The sequence below is a fragment of the Mustela nivalis genome, assembly GCF_964662115.1.
Source record: "Mustela nivalis genome assembly, chromosome: 10".
Lineage (NCBI taxonomy): Eukaryota > Metazoa > Chordata > Mammalia > Carnivora > Mustelidae > Mustela > Mustela nivalis.
In genome coordinates, this window is record NC_139029.1 from 8,053,014 (window position 1) to 8,069,643 (window position 16,630).

General features: G+C 61.0%; 1 protein-coding gene and 1 long non-coding RNA gene across 3 annotated transcripts in view; one reads left to right on the top strand and one right to left on the bottom strand.

Annotated features, from left to right (window-relative positions):
• Positions 1 to 205: 205 nt before the first annotated feature.
• Positions 206 to 16,630, top strand: part of TNFRSF1B (TNF receptor superfamily member 1B) — a 33,345-nt gene continuing 16,920 nt past the window's right edge. For both annotated transcript variants that reach the window (XM_082685400.1, XM_082685401.1), the window contains exon 1: positions 206 to 421. In XM_082685400.1, coding sequence (XP_082541526.1) covers positions 344 to 421 — 78 coding nt within the window. In that variant the 5' untranslated portion in view covers positions 206 to 343. The remainder of the gene's footprint in view (positions 422 to 16,630) is intronic.
• On the bottom strand, positions 430 to 13,185 carry LOC309841878. Its single transcript, XR_014299375.1, has 3 exons — positions 12,741 to 13,185; positions 4,240 to 12,677; positions 430 to 3,938 (listed from the first exon to the last, which is right to left on the bottom strand). It is a non-coding gene; the product is annotated as an uncharacterized lncRNA (long non-coding RNA).

Below are 16,630 nucleotides of genomic sequence, written 5' to 3' on the forward strand. Positions count from 1 at the left end.
AGGCTGGGAGTGGCTGGCGCTGGCGGGACAGACCCGCAGATGGGTCGGTCGGTGGATCAGGGCTTCGGGCTGGGCCCCGCGGTGGGAGGAGAGCCCGGCTGGGGGTGAGGGGCCGCACGCGGCCGAGGGGGCGTGGGAGGAGGCGTGGCGGAGAGGCCCCGCCCCACCCCGCCCATCGCCGGCCCCGCCCCGCCCCGCCACCTGCCTCCCTTTGGCCGCCGGCGCCCGGGGTTTCGCTTTCCGTCCCAGGCGCGGGAGGCTGCGGAGCGCGGAGAGGAGGCGCGAGGGCGCGACAGTCCCCGACAGCCGGATACGCCCGCGCTCGGCCGCCGCCGCCCGCACCATGGCGCCCGCCGCCGTCTGGGCCGCGCTGGCCGTCGGACTGCAGCTCTGGGGCGCGGGGCACGCTCTGCCTGTCCAGGTGGGTGACTCGCGCGGCCCTCACGCTCCCCGGCTGGCGCGCACACACCCCCGTCCCGGGGCGCCCTCGCCGCGCTCCCGCCGGGGCGCCGTGCCGGGGCTCGGGGCCACCGGGGCGCTGCCCTCCGCCGGCCAGACGGACGCCGCGCGCGCGCGCGCGCCTGGACCCCTGCTGGGCGTCCTCTCCCTCCGGTCCCCGAGGCCGGTGTGGCACACGTGCGCTCGGGCCACCCGAACTTTGTTCCCCGCGGCGCAGCCCGGTGCCTCCGCCCGCGCAGGCCCGGGTGTTTGGGGGCTGGCAGGCCGGCCCTGGGCTGATCCCCGCTACAGCCCGGACCCCAGCTCGGACACCCCTGCCTGCCTCCCGCGGCGGGGGGAGGGGGTTCCGTTCTGGGGCGCTGTCCCCACTGCGGACGCGGGCACCCTCTTCAGACTTCCTCCTCCTCTGGGCTATGGTTTTCCTCTTTCTTAGAAATACCAGGGTTGCGCGCCCGAGAGAACAGGGCCAGGTGTGCAGTAAGCGCCTAATAAGAGCACGGGAGGACCGCCGGCTGTTTCCTGAGCTCTTTACACAGACCCCCTCCCCAGGACCGACTTGGGGTGTCTGGGGACCATTTCAGAGCCAGTTCTCTGTGGGCTCTGGGTGATGGGGAGGAGACAGTGTCTTCACCTTCTCCTGGGCTGAGCTCTGGGTGCACAGGAGGTGAGGGAGGACTTCTGGGCTGGTTATTAAAGTCAGACGGGGTCCCTTAGGGACTCCAGGAACATGAAGAAAACAGAGGCCCCAGAGATGAAGGTCAGTACCTGCGTCCAGTAGCAAGGTACAGTCTGCAGTGGGCTGGCTCACCCTTTGCCTTCTTTGGCTGTCTCCATAGTCTGGTAAGATAGAGTAACCCCATTTCACAGAGGAGGCAAACAGAGGCTCAGAGAACTTGTATTTCATGGAAGGGCATGGGGGCACTCTTCCTTTAAAGGGGGACATTTCTCCCTCCACATGATCTTACCCTGATGGACGTGCAGTGTGCCGACTCGGGTGACTTTCTTGACTGGGACGAGAGTGGCAGGTGGCATTGGCTCATGTGGTAATGTGAAGTGATTCACTGGCTGCGGCTAGAGGCTTCTTTCGAGTCCAGTTCTTGAGGGCAGGGGACGGAGGCTGTCAGAACAGAATTGACTCAGCAGCAGTGGGCGCCTGATTTGTGCCCTGGGGGGCTGCCCCAGAGGTTGTCCTGAAAACAGAGGAGGGTCAGGAGAGAGTCCCGATCTGAGAGCCTGAGTGCAGAATCAAGTCACAGACTCAGGCCTCAAGGGGTGTTGTTCTGCGCTGGTGAACCTGGGGTCATCGGAGCCCCTCGGGAAGGGCTTCTCTTTGGGGCACCAGGCCCGAGTCCTGGAGTAGTGTGAGGGGTCCTCCATGTCTCTCACTTCCCAGCCCTCCTGACCAACAGGTTCCCTCCCCCCGGGACTATCTCCATAGCCTCTGGGGCTGGTCTCCTGGCCCCTGCTGCCTCTCCCACTGGTCTTTCTTGGCGGACTCACTTCTCTCTCCCTGCCCGAGAAGCCTCCTATGGCCCCCATTGGCGGAGGCAGCAGTTCCTCCCAGGGTCCCAGGTTGGAGTGAGTCAAGGGTCTGGATTCTTTCTGCCATCTTTCTGCATCCGTACCCCACATCCAGTGAGATGTGGTCCTTGAGCTGTCTGCCCCTTTTCCTGGTACTCCCCTTGCCCTCTCCTTCAGGGCCGGTCCCACATGCCTCCCCCCTCCAGGAAAGCCTTTCCTCATTCTCCCAGCTAGACTGGCTCTTTGGCTCTTTGTTCCTCCCAAGGACAGACTCTGTTCTGCTTTTTAATCTAGTTGTGTCTTATCTGCCTCGACCGATGGGAATTTTCTGGAGTGCGGGGGCCTGTGGGGTCCTCTTCCTGGTTAGGACCGCAGTAGCTCCTTTTTTGGAACCGAGTGCCAGACACTGTCCGAGGCCTCCCGCACAGAACCTCACTGAGAGCTTCCTTACAGCAACTCCTGAAAGGGCCCGGGCGGCTGTTTGTGTTTGGAGGTGTGGAAACTGAGCCCCAGAGAGGCGGTGACATTTCCCAGGATTGCAGAGCTGGGAGTAGATCTGGGGCTGCGGTGATTTGCATGCAGGTCTGCCTGATTGCAGAGCTTCTGCTGTACCCTCGCCGTGTCTGGATGCCCCCCCCTGCACCCGTCAGGTCCCGCGCCCTCACTGTGGACTCAGGAATGCGGGCTGTGACTCAGTGGAGCTGCTGAAGGAGCCCCCAGTAGACCTGGCTGCGGGGGTGGCTGACTCACTGCCATTAGGCTTTTGGCTCCTTTAAAAGCCACATTTGCTGGCCGCTGTGGAATGCATCCGGCCAGCATCCAGTCCTTCACTCATTCATTCGGCCAATAAAGGGCAGGAGAGCCGGCACTGTGAGTGAGCCCTTGGTGCCCTCTGATGGTGGTGGGCAGGGTCCCCAGCTGTCTGTCTGGCTGCTCGTGGGCGGGGATGGGGTCGGGCCCACCTCCCAGTGCAAGTCCTGAGGCTGAGGGCTCACCACTTGCCTCTTCATTACCCCGGGGGCCCGGGGCCAGCTTGAGTTAAAGAGAGAGGTTGGGGCTCCCAGACTGGCCTGGGGATGGTGGCCTCTGGTGTGGAGATGGGTGAGCAGTGTGCCTGCGGTCCCAGGATGTCCCTTTGGCTCCTGCCTGACATCCTAGAGGGGGACCTGGGTGCTGAGTGAGAGCGTGGCCTGGTGGTGGGGGTTCTCCGTCAGACGGCAGTGGGCAAGCCGGCGGCACTCCCAACGCGTGCCCTTCATTCATCCCCCGACACTCATGGACACCTACTCCAAGCCCACCCTCGTGCTGGGCTCTGGGAACGTCGAGATGCCCATGACCCGACTCCAGTCCTCCAGCAGCTGCATCACCAATGGTCACGGACCTGGGCTCTGCCCCTACCTGCCCTCGTGACCTCGTGACCTGGGCCAAGTTGGAGAGCCTCTGTTTTCCTGTCTGTGGGCACGGAGAGTATTTCCCGCCTTGCTCTCCGTACAGAGCCGAGTGGGTATGAAAGACATTGCAGCACGGATGGCTGAGAACCTGCCTGGCATTTTTTGTCGGGTGGTGACCCTCACTGCCATCCTGGAGCCTGAGCCAGGGGCTCCTGGAGTGCTGTTCCTCCCCAGGGCTGGGAGATATTTTATGGTCCTGACCACCTAGTACTTCCTGGAGGAATAGCCAGGAAGGTTGTGTGTTGGGTGGGGAATTTTGATGCCAACCATGGTACATGTATGTTTGTGTATATGTGTGTGTTACATTGAACGCCAGTTCTCAGTTTTACGCCACGCTGGCTGCTTCTGTGGTCCTTGAGCGTGCCACACACCAACAACTACCACAGGGCCTTTGCACTTGCCTTGCCCTTCATCCTGGAAGTTCCTCCTTTTGAGATCCCTAGTCTCATTCACTCTACTTCTTTCTGCTCAGATGAATTCTTCTCAGCCCTTCTCTGACCACCCTGCCTATAAAAGCTCTCCCTTGCCTGACCTGCTTTGTTTTCTTACATAACACCCATCAACCTGTTCTGTTTCTTTCGCTTGCCTTGTGCTTTCCTCCTGGAATGTGAGCTCAGTAAGTGCAGGCACCTGCTCACCGCTGGAGACTCGCAGCCTAGAACGGGGTTTCTAGTGCTCCTGACTTTGGGCCACGTAGTTGTCGCGGGGTTGTCCCGTGTCTTGTAGGGTGTTAAGCAGCATCCCTGGCCTGTACCCCCTTGATGCCAGTAGTAACTCCCCCCTGTTGTGTGACAATTAAAAACGTCACCAGGTATCGCTAAATGGCCCTTGGGGAAGATATTGCCCTGGCTTAGAACAGGGCCTGGCATGTAGTAAGTGCTAAAAAATATTGAATAAATGAGCAACAACATTCCTTTGACCTTTATTATGGCCCTGCTTTATGAATAAGACAGAAGAGTGAAAAGCCACGGGTGGCAGGGCTGAGGTCCAGTGTGTCACCCTCTCCCTGGGATGTTTCTCTGGGCTCCTCTTCATGTTGTGCTTGGGTCCTCTGAGCCTGGGGTGCTCTCCCTAAAGTGCTCCCTCCACTCCTGTACTTCCCCACCCGAGCCTGTGACGGGGCCACCCACTGGCAATGACTCAGGGCCCCGGTAGGCATGTGACCTGCCCAGAAGCAGGCAGGGAGGGAAGCTGGGGGTTAGGGAGGAGAGGGGGTGCCACCAGGGGAAGTAGATGTTGCCTGTCCCAGTTCCGGCTGCGCTGATGGGCCAGGGGGAAGCAGTATTGATGACCTAGGGGAAGGGCCCAGGCCTCAGAACCAGGCAGACCTCAGCTCAGATCCTTCCTCTGCTGTTTACAGGCCATGTCATTCTGTCTCTGGGAGTCTCTGTGTTCCCCTCTGTAAATCGGGGAACAACCCCCGCCTCCATGGCTGGCGGTCAGGCCTGAACGTGATCCACAGGCCACAGGGCTCCCGAGCGGCTAACCGAGCGTCTGTGGTTGTGCTGGGCTCCTGACCTGACTCTGGGTGGAGGGGCGGTGCTCCGGCTGCGACAGGGACCACCATGGAGTGTCTGAGCCGTGGGGCCCCAGGGTGTGGGGGATAGACCTCCAGCTGCCCAGAGCTTCTGCCCAGCGTCCCTGAGCGCAGCTCAGTCTGCCTGCCTCTTCCTGGCTGTCTTTCCTACCCCAGTGCTCCTTGCTGCACTTGTCCAGCTGCCCGGCCTTGACCTTAGCATGTGGCCACACCCGGGAATCTCAACCCTACTCTGTCCATGAGTTACAGGTGCTCTGTGTCCCTTGAGGGTGAGCTGGGGTCACTTTTGGTGCAGTACAGAGGTATCTAATGGTCTGGCTGTGAAGGGGATGTCCTGGCCATAAAGGGGTTGTCCTGGCCTCAGCTTTCCTGTCTGCAAGATGGGCCTTTCAGGCTATCTCTAATACCTCTTCCATTTCTAACCTCTGTGATCCGGAAGGGAGGATCCCCTGAGGCCATGCCGTCCCTTCTCCAGCCCCCAAGGGATTGCTGAGACAGCAAGACCCTGAGGAGGGAGCGCTGGCCTGGGTGTCCGGAGAGCAGAGCTCCCCGGCTTGCTGTGTGACCTCGCTCGGGTTACTTAGGTTCTCTGGGGCTCAGCATCCCCATCCATCAAACCTCGCACCCCTGATCCCAACGGTGTCTTTGGAATGCTGGGGAAGCGCCAGCTTTGCACAGGGTTGCCAAAGGCCACAGACGGAGACAGGGAGGGTTCCAGAAGTTTTCCCAGGAAGGAGAGCCCAGCACTCCCCACTGTTCATATCTTGGCTTCCCAGACCGTCTTCCTGCTGACCTCAATCCCGCTTGCTGTGTCTGGAATGCTTTCCTCGGCTCAGGCACCGCAGGCATTGAGAATGCCCGGCGGCCCGTCAGCTTGCTGCCAAGACAAGACTCGGATACCTTCGGGCAGAACAGGATTGTGCGTTTCCCGCCTCCCTGGCCCGTGGTAAAGTTCAGCAGCCAGCCCTGTTGGGGCCCCAGACTGTGGGTGAGGCAGAGCTGTGGGCATCCACTGCGGCGCCTGCTGTCTGCGAACCCACAGGTTCAAGGAAGCCTGGGTGGGGAGGGACGGTTTCCTCAAAGAACCCCTTTGTCACCTGACGTGGGCATAGGCCCTCCCCGCTGGTTCGGAGTCTGCCAGCCCCTTCACAGCCCAGGGCTGTGGGCACTTGTCCCCCTCTGCTGGGCTGTCGACTGTGGGGCCAGGACGCTGAACCCCACCCCTGTGGGGCCTGCGGTCATTTTCCACCATGGCGTGTTGTGAGGTCACGGGATGGGGCAGTGACATCACTGTGGTTTGGGGTTCTCAGGTTGCGCACCCAGTCGGAGGAAGTGTCTGTTTACCGACTGGGGTTCGGAAGAGCAGGTTTCCTTCTGCCCCAAATGTGAGCCGTGCTGGGGGAACGGGGTAGGGGGGCAGCTGCCCAGGAGGCCCCAGGCTGCCTCTGTGGTCTTGCCTTCATCCTGCGTGACACCGTCCTGCCCCTCTGAGCCTCCGCGTCATCTTTGCAGAGGGGCAGGGCCATGTCTCTTGTGTCACCTGGGCAGGTTTACGATCATTAGACTGTTGGTTTGCTTTCTAGAACAGGAAGGCCCATTGGCCCGCTCTTTCACACCTCGTGAGGCATGTGGGCACGGAGGGAGCCTGCGGGACCCACCTCCCAGGCCCCGGGGGCCGCCGCCCTCCCCACTTTGGTAGCAGATGCCGGGTGGGCACGCGTGGGCGAGATGTGCAGCTGACTTCAGGGGGCACAGGCTGGGTCTGTCTCTGGAGCGCTGGGACCTCAAGGGGCCAGAGACAGTGTAGAAATCCCCAGAGGCTTTTGTTTGTTTTCCTTGGCTGTCCAGACAGCGGCCTACCCTCCGTTTCACTCTGAGCTTGGCCTTGAGTGGGTACGGCGGCTGTGGCCACGGACCTAGGGAACTAAGTGGGCCTGGCCGGGGGTGGGGGGCGCGGAGTGGGGAGGGATTTGGGGACAGGCAGGCTGTGTGCCGGTATCTTCTGGGGTGTCCGTGGGAGGCCCTGTCTAACACCCATCAGGACAGATGCCAGAGGCTGCAGAGGGACTGGAGCGTGAGGCTGGGAGCTGGGGGTCTGGTCCTGCCTCGGCCTCCTGCTCTGGAAGGCTTGGCCGGGCTCCTTCTCCCTGAGCCTCAGCTGCCCGGGCTGGGAATTGAGAACAGCAAGGACCTCGCACACCCCTGCCTCTGTGTCCTTTGGCCCCACGTGTTAGGCTGGGGGAGGTGGTGCAGGGGTGGGCGTGACGTGCAGGTCTGGCGCCCGTGTGGCCCCCACTCAGAAGGCCCCGGTCTGGACTTGACAGTGACTCTCCTGGGAGGGGCTCCCAGCACTTTACTTTAGTTCACAGGATCTGCCCCCTCCTGCCCCCCACCCCGCATCCTGGGCCCCCTGGTCACCCCTTCCTCCTGCTGACCCACCAGGGCCTTCTGTCTGCCACTCGCAGAGACTCCGGGTGGGGCTTATTCCTGGCGAGCTTGTTGCCTGCTGCTTCTCCTCCTGCCCCTTCCTGTCCTGCGTTCCCAGGGGTCCGGAGCCCCCTCCCTCACCTCACAGCACGACTCTCTCCCTGTCCCCCCAGCCATCACCCCCCCACCCACCTCCCCCGCACCCCAGATGGCTTCACTGTCTTCCAGGCCTGGCCCCTTGGTCACTGCCCTCATCTTTTCTCGTCACTTTCCTGGCTCTGCCCACACATCCTGTCCTCTTCCGGGTCCTCCTTCTGGGGTGACCCCACAGGGATGCCTCTAAAAGCTGAGCCCCGAGGGTGGGCAGGATGGGGGTGAGTGGGCACCGGAGGGGGATGGTGTGGAGGGAGGCATGGAGGGGACAGTAGCTGGACTAGTGCTGCGGGAGCGAAAGCCTCAGGAGGAGAAGGGATGGCCCACGAGTCTGTTAGCTGTTTGGGGCGTTAATGCGAGTAGTGAAACATGTCAAGTGGGAGCCCTGTGATTTGGGGAATGTTTACTAAACACCTCACATGTCTTTCTTTTTTTTAAGATTTTATTCATTTATATGAAAGAGCATGAGGCAGTGGGGCGGCAAGCAGAGGGAGACGCGGGCTCCCTGCTTGGGGACCCCTACGTGGGGCTCGATCCCAGGACCTTGAGATCATGACTTGAGCCGAAGGCAGATGCTTCACCGACTGAGCCACCCGGGCGCCCAGCACTTTACTTGTCTTATTTCACTCACTCCTCATAGTAGCCCCCCGAAGTGTACACTGTCTGAAAAGATTGATGTTTATTGACTTCATTTCTTAAACAAAAGAACTCTCATGCTAATAAGGGGCAAGTCTGAATTCTAAGCGGGGCAGCTTCACTCCAGAGTTCCTCTTTTGGTACCGCGCTCACCTCCTATCAGGGGTTGAGGCAATGGGGAGCTACTGATAGTTTTAGAGCAAGGGAGTGACTAGAGCAGAGAGTGTAGTCGGAAGATCACTCTGGCCTTGGTGGGCAGGCCAAGTGAGGTGGAGACTGTATAATAGTTGAAGCCAGAGTCGCACCAGAATAGGAAGCAAGGATCGAAGGCTTCAGGTAGGGAAAGGAGCCTTTGGACTAGACCCAAGACCTAGTGTGGGACAGAGATACTCAGGAGGAAGAGGAGTTGTCTCTCTCCATTCCATCCTGAAACGCAAGGCACGTCTGCCTTCAGCCCTGCCCCAGCCCCAGCCCGGCGATTCTGGTCATGGTCAGCCTCATGCATTCCTGGAGCTGTCACTGGGAGCCGCAGGGTGACCCTGGCCTCGGTCGCTTGGGCTCCTGGTGGGGTGCTCTGAGACTGGGCAGGCTGGCCCATTCATCCCAGGTGTGGTGTGAGATGCGATGTGCCCCCAGCTGGCGGGGGGGCAGGACTTCTGGGGGGTCCTTGCTCTGTTGCCAGGGTCCCGGGGGACTCTGAGCTCCTCTCTGAGTTTCCCCTTTCCCCCTCGGCAAGGTGGGGATAAAAGTGTCTCTGCTGCTTCCCACTGGGGCTGGGGGAGTGCAGTGAACCAAGGGCTAGGGCTGACATCCGGGGGTGGGGGGCGTGTTTCACGGGGCCAGGCAAGGGTCTCCTGCCTGCCCTGAGCCCTGAGTCCTCACAGCCCCCTGGGGAGGGGGACAATCACTACCCCCATTTTATAGGCGAGGCAGCTGAGGCACAGAGGTCCAGCCCTGTGCCCAGGCTCACAGCTCACTGGAGGCAGAGCCAAGATTCCACCCCAGGTGGTCCGGCTCCCGAGGAAACCACCACCCGGATGTAACGCTGGTCACCGTGGCTCTGAGGGACCTTATCTGAAAGTTGGTCTCTCCCAACTAGGGACACACCTCTCCCTCTCTCTCTGTGAGCCATTTCCTGCCCTGTTCTCATGCTGACTCCAGCTCATTTCAACTAACTGGAAACAAAGACTTTTGCTTCTGTTAAACAGTTCAGCATCTATTAGGCACCTGCTGTGTCCTATGCCCCGGGCCTGGAGCAATGAGTAATAAAAACCCAGCAAGTAACACTTGGCTCTTACTGCTGTTGAATCATAATGGCCCTATGTGGCGGAGACTGTGTTTGTCCCCATTTTGTAGACCACAGATGTGAGGCTGCAGAATGGCAGAGCTGGGACTAAAACCCCGGTGTCTGGCTCGCAGCTCCTACTTCTGTGTGTAGAGAGGGGCTTGGAGCCTGTCTTGGAGGGGGAGACACTGCAGAATGGACAATGAACCAAACAGTGGTCTAGACGGGCACTAGAGAGATCTTCCCAGGTTGTGCCTGGGGCCTTCAGGAGGGACCTCCAGTCCCATCTGGGAGTTTGGGGAAGGTTTCCCTCGGGTGACAGTGGAGAGGACTCTTTTTTTAAAAAAAAGTATTTTATTTTATTTATTTGACAGAGAGAGAGCGATCACAAGTAGGCAGAGAGGCAGGCAGAGAGAGAGAGAGGGAAGCAGGCTCCCCGCTGAGCAGAGAGTCTGATGCAGGGCTCGATCCCAGGACCCTGAGACCATGAGATCATGACCTGAGCCGAAGGCAGAGGCCCAACACACTGAGCCACCCAGGTGCTCCTGGAGAGGACTCTTGAAAGAAGTGGGGAGTTAGCCAGGGGTGTGGGGGAGAGGGTGGGGGGTCCTGTTCAGGCGAGGAAACGGCAGGAGTGACGGGAAGGCATGGGAAGAGCGGGAAAGAACCAGGGAGGCCATGGCAGGGATGCCCAGGTCCCAAGCTCGGGGCATTGAGCTTGGGCCCGAGGGCAGTGGAGCCGACGGTTTTCAAAGGGCCAGCTTGGCTATAGGGAGGTGGCGTGGGCTCCATCTGACAGGCCTCGGGACCCAAAGGGAGGGAGCTGGAGCCCTGGTGCTCCGCACAAAGCCTGGTCCCCTAGCCGGATACCAGCCCAGGCTTCCTGTCTGCCCCGGGCTCACTTTGGAAGCGACATCACAGGCAGGAGACATAGAGTGGGAAGTGTCACCCCGGGCCGTCGCCTGTGATGTGGTCCCTCTCTCCATGACGGCAGACGAGCCTCTGCTGCCCCAGCCGTGCTGCGGGCTTGGCCCGGCCTCATGTGGCTATCCGTCCCCGCCGCCCCCCACAGTCCCCGGGTCTCCCGCAAACCCCCCACGATGGAGCCGTAGACAGCTCTGCCACCCCCCACCTCCCACAGTATCACAGGGCCCCAGGGGGCTGCCATGCAAATGATGGGGTTTCTCTATTGCTTGAAGACGGTTTCCACCTGTGCAGGGGTCCCTCTGCGCCGCCGCAGCCTCTGCACCTGGGACCCCAAAGACCCTTCTGGGAGAGTCACTGCGTCTTCCCTCCTCGCTCGCTGAGTGTTCTCAGAGGGGTCACTGTCCCTCTCAGGGCCCCTCTTCTATAAGACGGAGGAGGGAGACAAGGCCACAGGGTATAAAACTGTCCAAGGCCACAGGGAAGCGGACGTGGCTGTGACGAGCTTCTGTCTCCCTCTGGGTCCCCTTCTGTTCTTGGACCTAGTATAGAATCTCCAGGGGCCTCTATGGCTTCATCCCTAAAATGGGGTAATGGTGACCTCCTTGTGCCGGTGCAGGAATAAAGGAGAGAATGCGTGCGGAGCGCGGTGCTGTGTGTAGACAGTAGGCGTCTCTCTCCTGGGTCTGCACGGTCTCCCTGTCTTTCCGGCTCTGTGCAAAGGGTAGGTGTGAGAGGCACGTGCCACTCCCCACAGCCCGAAGCCTCTCCCTGGGTCCCCTGCCCATCTTCCCTTCTGGCCCTCTCCCCACACGCAGGAGTGCTCCCAGGGGGGCCTGGGCTGTGACCCCTTCCCAACAATACAGACATCTAAGCTGGCGGGGGGGGGAGGGTCTCCAGAAAATTCGAAAGCCTCCAAGTCCTCAAAGATGTTTTGCTCACAGTGGCAGGAAGAGCAGAAGGCTCGGTGCAGAGAGCTCTGGGAAGACCCTGCCGGTGGCAGCCGCTTCTCCTTCCCCGGACCTGCCCTGCTTTGCCTTCCTCGCTCTCACTGTCTATTTATAAATAGGAGGAGGGACGGAGGGCCACCACCTTGGGGCACATACAGGGCTGGGGCTGTGCTCCAGGAGCGGGAAAGACAGGAAGTCAGCTGGGGCAGGGTTGCCCAATTCCCCCGGAGAGCGGAGAGCGCTGACTCAGACTCCAGAGTCAGGCTCGCCCCGGCCTCTGCCGGCTCATGGTCCTGGTGCGGTGTCCGCCTCGATGTCCGCCTCGAGCCCCTCCTGGCTCCTCCAGGAGGGAGTGAGTGGGGAGGGAGGAGGTCAGGAGGGGAGGGGGACATGGGCAGGAAGAGGAACTTCTGCCTCCTCAGGTTGACTCTCGTCTGGCTATAGCTTTGGCCCCAGCAGACCTCCGAGGCTCACTTGCTTTTGGGAACCCACTGCCATATTGCTGTCCTTTGTCCTGGACACTGTGTCCCTGGGTTTTGGCCGCTCACCCAGGCTCTTCATCTTGGGGGTCCCGTCACCCCTGCAGTTCTTCTGGAGCGAAGCCCCTTTGAGACCGCCTGAGGCAACTACCCCAGGAAGCTCGCCTCTGGCCTGTGGGGTACCCCTACCCCCCGCCCCAATGAGGCTTCCACCCCACTGTCATGGCAGCCGGTCTGCTGCGGTCTCCTGACTTGAGCTCGAGGAGTAGGCCTGGGGTTAGCCCGTGGGCAGCCCTGTAGCTCCAGTGGTCACAGGTCAGTCTCCCCACACTTGACCTCAAAGTGGGAGGGAACGACTTCCTTCCCAAGGCCCACATGAGCCATCCTGCTTCTCACGGGCCCCGGGCAACTTGCTGCCCTCCTTGTCTTTGCCTTGTCCATGTTTAGCTGAAGCCAAGCAGAAGGGCCCAGTTCGAACATTCCGTCTGACAGGGTCTACAGCTCCGAGCCTTTGCAGACCCTGAGAGCGCCGCCAGGGGGGTGGTTCCCCTGGGAGCTGGGCAGCAGGTGATGGACCCGTGTTCAGACCCCCTGCCTTCGTTCCTACAACAGCCCCTGGAGGAGGTAGGGCAAGGCCGTGTGTCACCATTTTACTGGTGACAGTGTTGAGGCTCAGAGGCGGTAAGTGACACCCACAAGTCACCCAGGACCAGCACGTGCACCCAGACGCTCTAGCTCTCCTCCCGTGATGCCAGGTTCTGTGTCTCGGGTTCCTCTCCTCCCTGAGGCCCGCTGCACAGGCTGCCCTCACCCTGGGGGAGGGAGTGAGGGGCAGAGGTGGGGGCCTGCCCGCCCCTGGCCACCCACTCACCCGCCCAGCCCTCTGAGGTCTGCCGAGGGGCCTGAGCTTTCTGACACCTGTCATTAAGAAGCCAGAGTTGGGGACGCCTGGGTGGCTCAGTTGGTTGGATGACTGCCTTCGGCTCAGGTCGTGGAGTCCTGGGATCAAGTCCCGCATCGGGCTCCCAGCTCCATAGGGAGTCTGCTTCTCCCTCTGACCTTCTCCTCGCTCATGCTCTCTCTCACTGTCTCTCTCAAATAAATAAATAAAATCTTTAAAAAAAAAAAAAAAAAGAAGCCAGAGCTGGAGAGGGCTCAGAGCACCGAGGAGGCCCACAGGGCCATTTTCCAGACCAGGAAACTGAGGCACAGAGAAGCCAGTTACTGCCCTCCGAAGGCGGAGTGCCTGAGTAGGACAGGGAGGCCCTCTGGGTGGGCCCAGGGGCGTTGGAGTCCAGTCTCCCTGGGAGCAGGGGGAGGAGATGAAGACACCAGCTTCACGCCAGGGAGGAAACAGGGCTGGAGACAGAGTTTCCATCTGTGACCTCAGAGTACGAACGGCACGGACCTCACAGAGCTGGGACGAGGTTGGAGAGAGGCGGTGGGGCGTGCAACCAGCTCTGCACGATGCTTGGCTCAGAGCGAGCTTGGGAGGAGGCGCTGCCCCCGTGTCTGTGTCCTGCCCCCGTGTCTGTGTCCTGCGCCCGTGTCTGTGTCCTGCCCCTGTGTCTGTGTCCTGCGCCCGTGTCTGTGTCCTGCCCCCGTGTCTGTGTCCTGCGGCCGCACCCTGCCTAGCTGCCTGGCCTCCTCCCGGCCTTCTCCTGGCCGGGCCTGCGACACACCACACCTGTCCTTCCGACGCCTTCTGGCCCAGGCAGGGCGGAGACTGGGACCGGGTCGTTGCAGTAATGTAGCTCCTGGAACGCCGGTGTTTCCTGTTGAATGAATGCACGCTTCCCCTTTTGTCCCTGACTTTTCCCACCGTCCAGTGGGAGGTTGCTGTGGTGTCCGAGGCCCCTGCGGGCCCCCAGCGGCTACACCTCCTTCCTGCCCCCAACTTCTGGGCCCCGACCTCCTTTTCCTGGGCTCCCATGCATCCTTCCAGCGCTTGGCAAAGCTGAGGCTAAGGACGGATCCTCTCGGGAGCCCCGCGACACAGGCAGTTCTGGGAGGAGCCAGGCGTCAGGTGGCCGCTGCCCCCGCCTGCTGCAGAGGACCGGCCTGTTCTGAGGTTCCTGTTGGGGAGGGGGTTCCCCTTGGAAACCAAGTCAGGGCTGAGGTCAGAGGATGGTGGCCTAAGGCGAGAGGGGTCCCCCCGCACTGGGGTGTATAGGAGAGCCCGAGTGACAGACAAAAACTGTGCACTCCTGTGAGCTGGGGCCCTGTCCCCTCGTGGCACGGAGGCAGATGAACGGGGGCCAAGGGCGCTGCAGTAACCCGGGGACGAGGACCTGGCGCCTTCAGTTGTTCTGAGGAGGGGATGAGGACTTCTCCAGTGGGACCAGTACAAGAGTCACACCCCAAGTCCACCCCACCCTTCTTGGATGAACTCAGACAAATGACTTGATCTCCGTCCGCTGTGAGATGGGCACACGCCCACCAGCATTTTGGGGGCAGAGGTAGAGCGTGGGTGCCTGGCACACAGTAGGTGCTTGACGAAGATCCTGTTTTCCTGCCTCCTCCAAGGGCCAGAGCGGAGAGCCTGGAGGAGTGATGGAGGCCACGTGGTGGGAGGGAGCGCTGAGCTTTGGGGGCACCTGGGGTCCCGGGTCTGTGTCGAGGGGGAGGGAAGCTTGGGCCCCATGATCTGGGGACCTCCCACAGGAAGGGAGGCAGGAGAGGACGGGCGAGGAGTGGCGTGTCGTGTCCCCTCCCCTCTAGGCACCTGCCCTCTGGGCGGCTGGGAGGGTCCGAGGGGAGACCCCGTGCGGCCATGCATCTGGGGCCTAGTACAGTTGGTCCTGGGAGATGGCAGGTGCTCAGTCCGCCCTGTCCGGGGGTGGGGGGGCATGTCGAGCAGAGGGAAGGCAGCTGCAACCCCGATGTGAGGGTGGACGAGGGGGGCCCCGACGGCCTCCTTGTGCGTGGTCCTCCGTCAGCCTGCCACCAGCTAGGCCTGGGAATGGCCTAGAACTTTTGGGAGACCAGGGAGGTGGCTTTGCTTCTTTTGGTCTCTATTCCACACAATCGGGGGTGCCGCGTAACACTGTGTGTTAGATAGGCCCTCCTTCCCTCATCTCCCTGGGCTCCCCCCCTCCCCCCCTCCTCCCACCCCTCCCCACCCCTCCCCTCCCTCCCCTGCCTCCCTCCCTCCTTCCTTTCATCTAGTTTCCTTTCTGCCCCTTATTTACGATCCCAGGCTGTCATTCTCCCCTCTCCCCATCCATCCACCTTCTCTCCAGTCCCCCTTCCTCACATGGGGTCACGGATTGTCCCCCCCCCCGCCCCCATTCAAGGAGTGGTTAAGCGTCATCAGTGTTTTTCACATTTTCACCTGGGAACCTTGCATTTTGGAAGATTGCTAAACTGCTGAGTAAATTAAGTTCTATCCAACTTAATTCCTCATTTTAAAATGTCAGTCAGAGCTCCCTCGTGGGTGGGTGATATGTGGGTCTGAGCCTCCCCAACAGCAGCCAAAGGATCCAGAAGCTTCCATAGCCCTGCATTCCCCAGAGCTCATTTGCCTCGTTTGGGGGACATCCGGAGACCCCTGGCCCATGGGGCTCCTGGGGCTGTGGGCCAGCAGGGCCTCTGCTCTGGGGAGCTCCACAGTAGAGGGAGTGAGTGACCTTTTGTCCCACTCTGCAGAGGGGCTTTCTGTTCCTCATTGTTGAGCCATGACAAGGCTGTGGCTGGTGGTTTTTTTTCTCCTGTCCGAGAGGATAAACAAGCCTGGAGATTGCTCAAGGGAGGGCTGACCCCCCCTGCCCGCTGCCAGCCCCTGGGCTCTGGGATCACACAGAGCAGCAGGAGGAAGTATAGGGAAGGGCGTAACGAGACTGTGACTGGAAAAGGCCCTGGAGGGGAGAGCTCAGGGCAGTGGCCTGGGGAGGCTGTGTGAGGGGGCGGACTGTGGGGGTCCTGCTGCCTGCCTTTGTCCAGGAACCCTTGGCCTGTGGGTGGAGAGAGAACATGGACTTGGCCAGGGCAGGGCCCTTTCCCATCAGGCCTTTTGGACCCTGACAGGAAATCCTCCCCCTACCCTGGCCAGGGCAGGCCTCCCGGGACTGCACCCCAGGAGCTGCTCTGAGGGTGAGGGTTTCTCTCTGCCCGTTGGAGCTGCACTGGCCTGGTGCTTCTCGGCCGCACGCGAGTGAGGGGCCTCCCTAGGTACTGCCCAGGGTCTGGTGGTGATGAAGCCCACAGCGTGATGGGTCAGGTGGCCTGCAAGGGGTCTGCAAGAGAAGTAGGTAGAGCCCTCCCTGCTCTCTGGGGACAGGCAGCTGCCTCTGGGGTGCTCAGCTGGAGGGAGAGACACAGCCCCTTCCCTTCGGGAAGCCGCATAGCCGCAGCCTGCAGGGAAGCCCGTCTGGGGACAATCAGGCCCCCCACTGCGGTTGGTGTGCAGTTGAAGCATGTATAGAAAGGGGGCTGCAGAAAGTATGATTTCTCGGGCTCAGGGCTCCCCTGGCCTTTGGTCTCTGGGTCTCCTGTCTGTACCCCCCACCCCCTCGTAGGTCATCTTGCTCCATGCCTGGGTGCCAGGGAGTCGGGTATGTTCAGCAGTGAGGCATCAGAATCCCGTGGGGGTGGAGGCTCTTTTTCTTCCTTTCTTCCTGTAGTGGAACAGCTTCTGGGCCCACTCCCTGAGCTTCTGCCCCATCTATTGGGGTGCGAGTCATTAGGAACTTTGTTGGTGCAGGTGTTTCAGACGCTGACAGTGAGCCTCCCCCCAACCATGAGGAGCCCTGATAAAGGACTTGCTTCCTTCCCCTTTTGTCCAGCCGGCTCTAGGACCAGATGGGGAA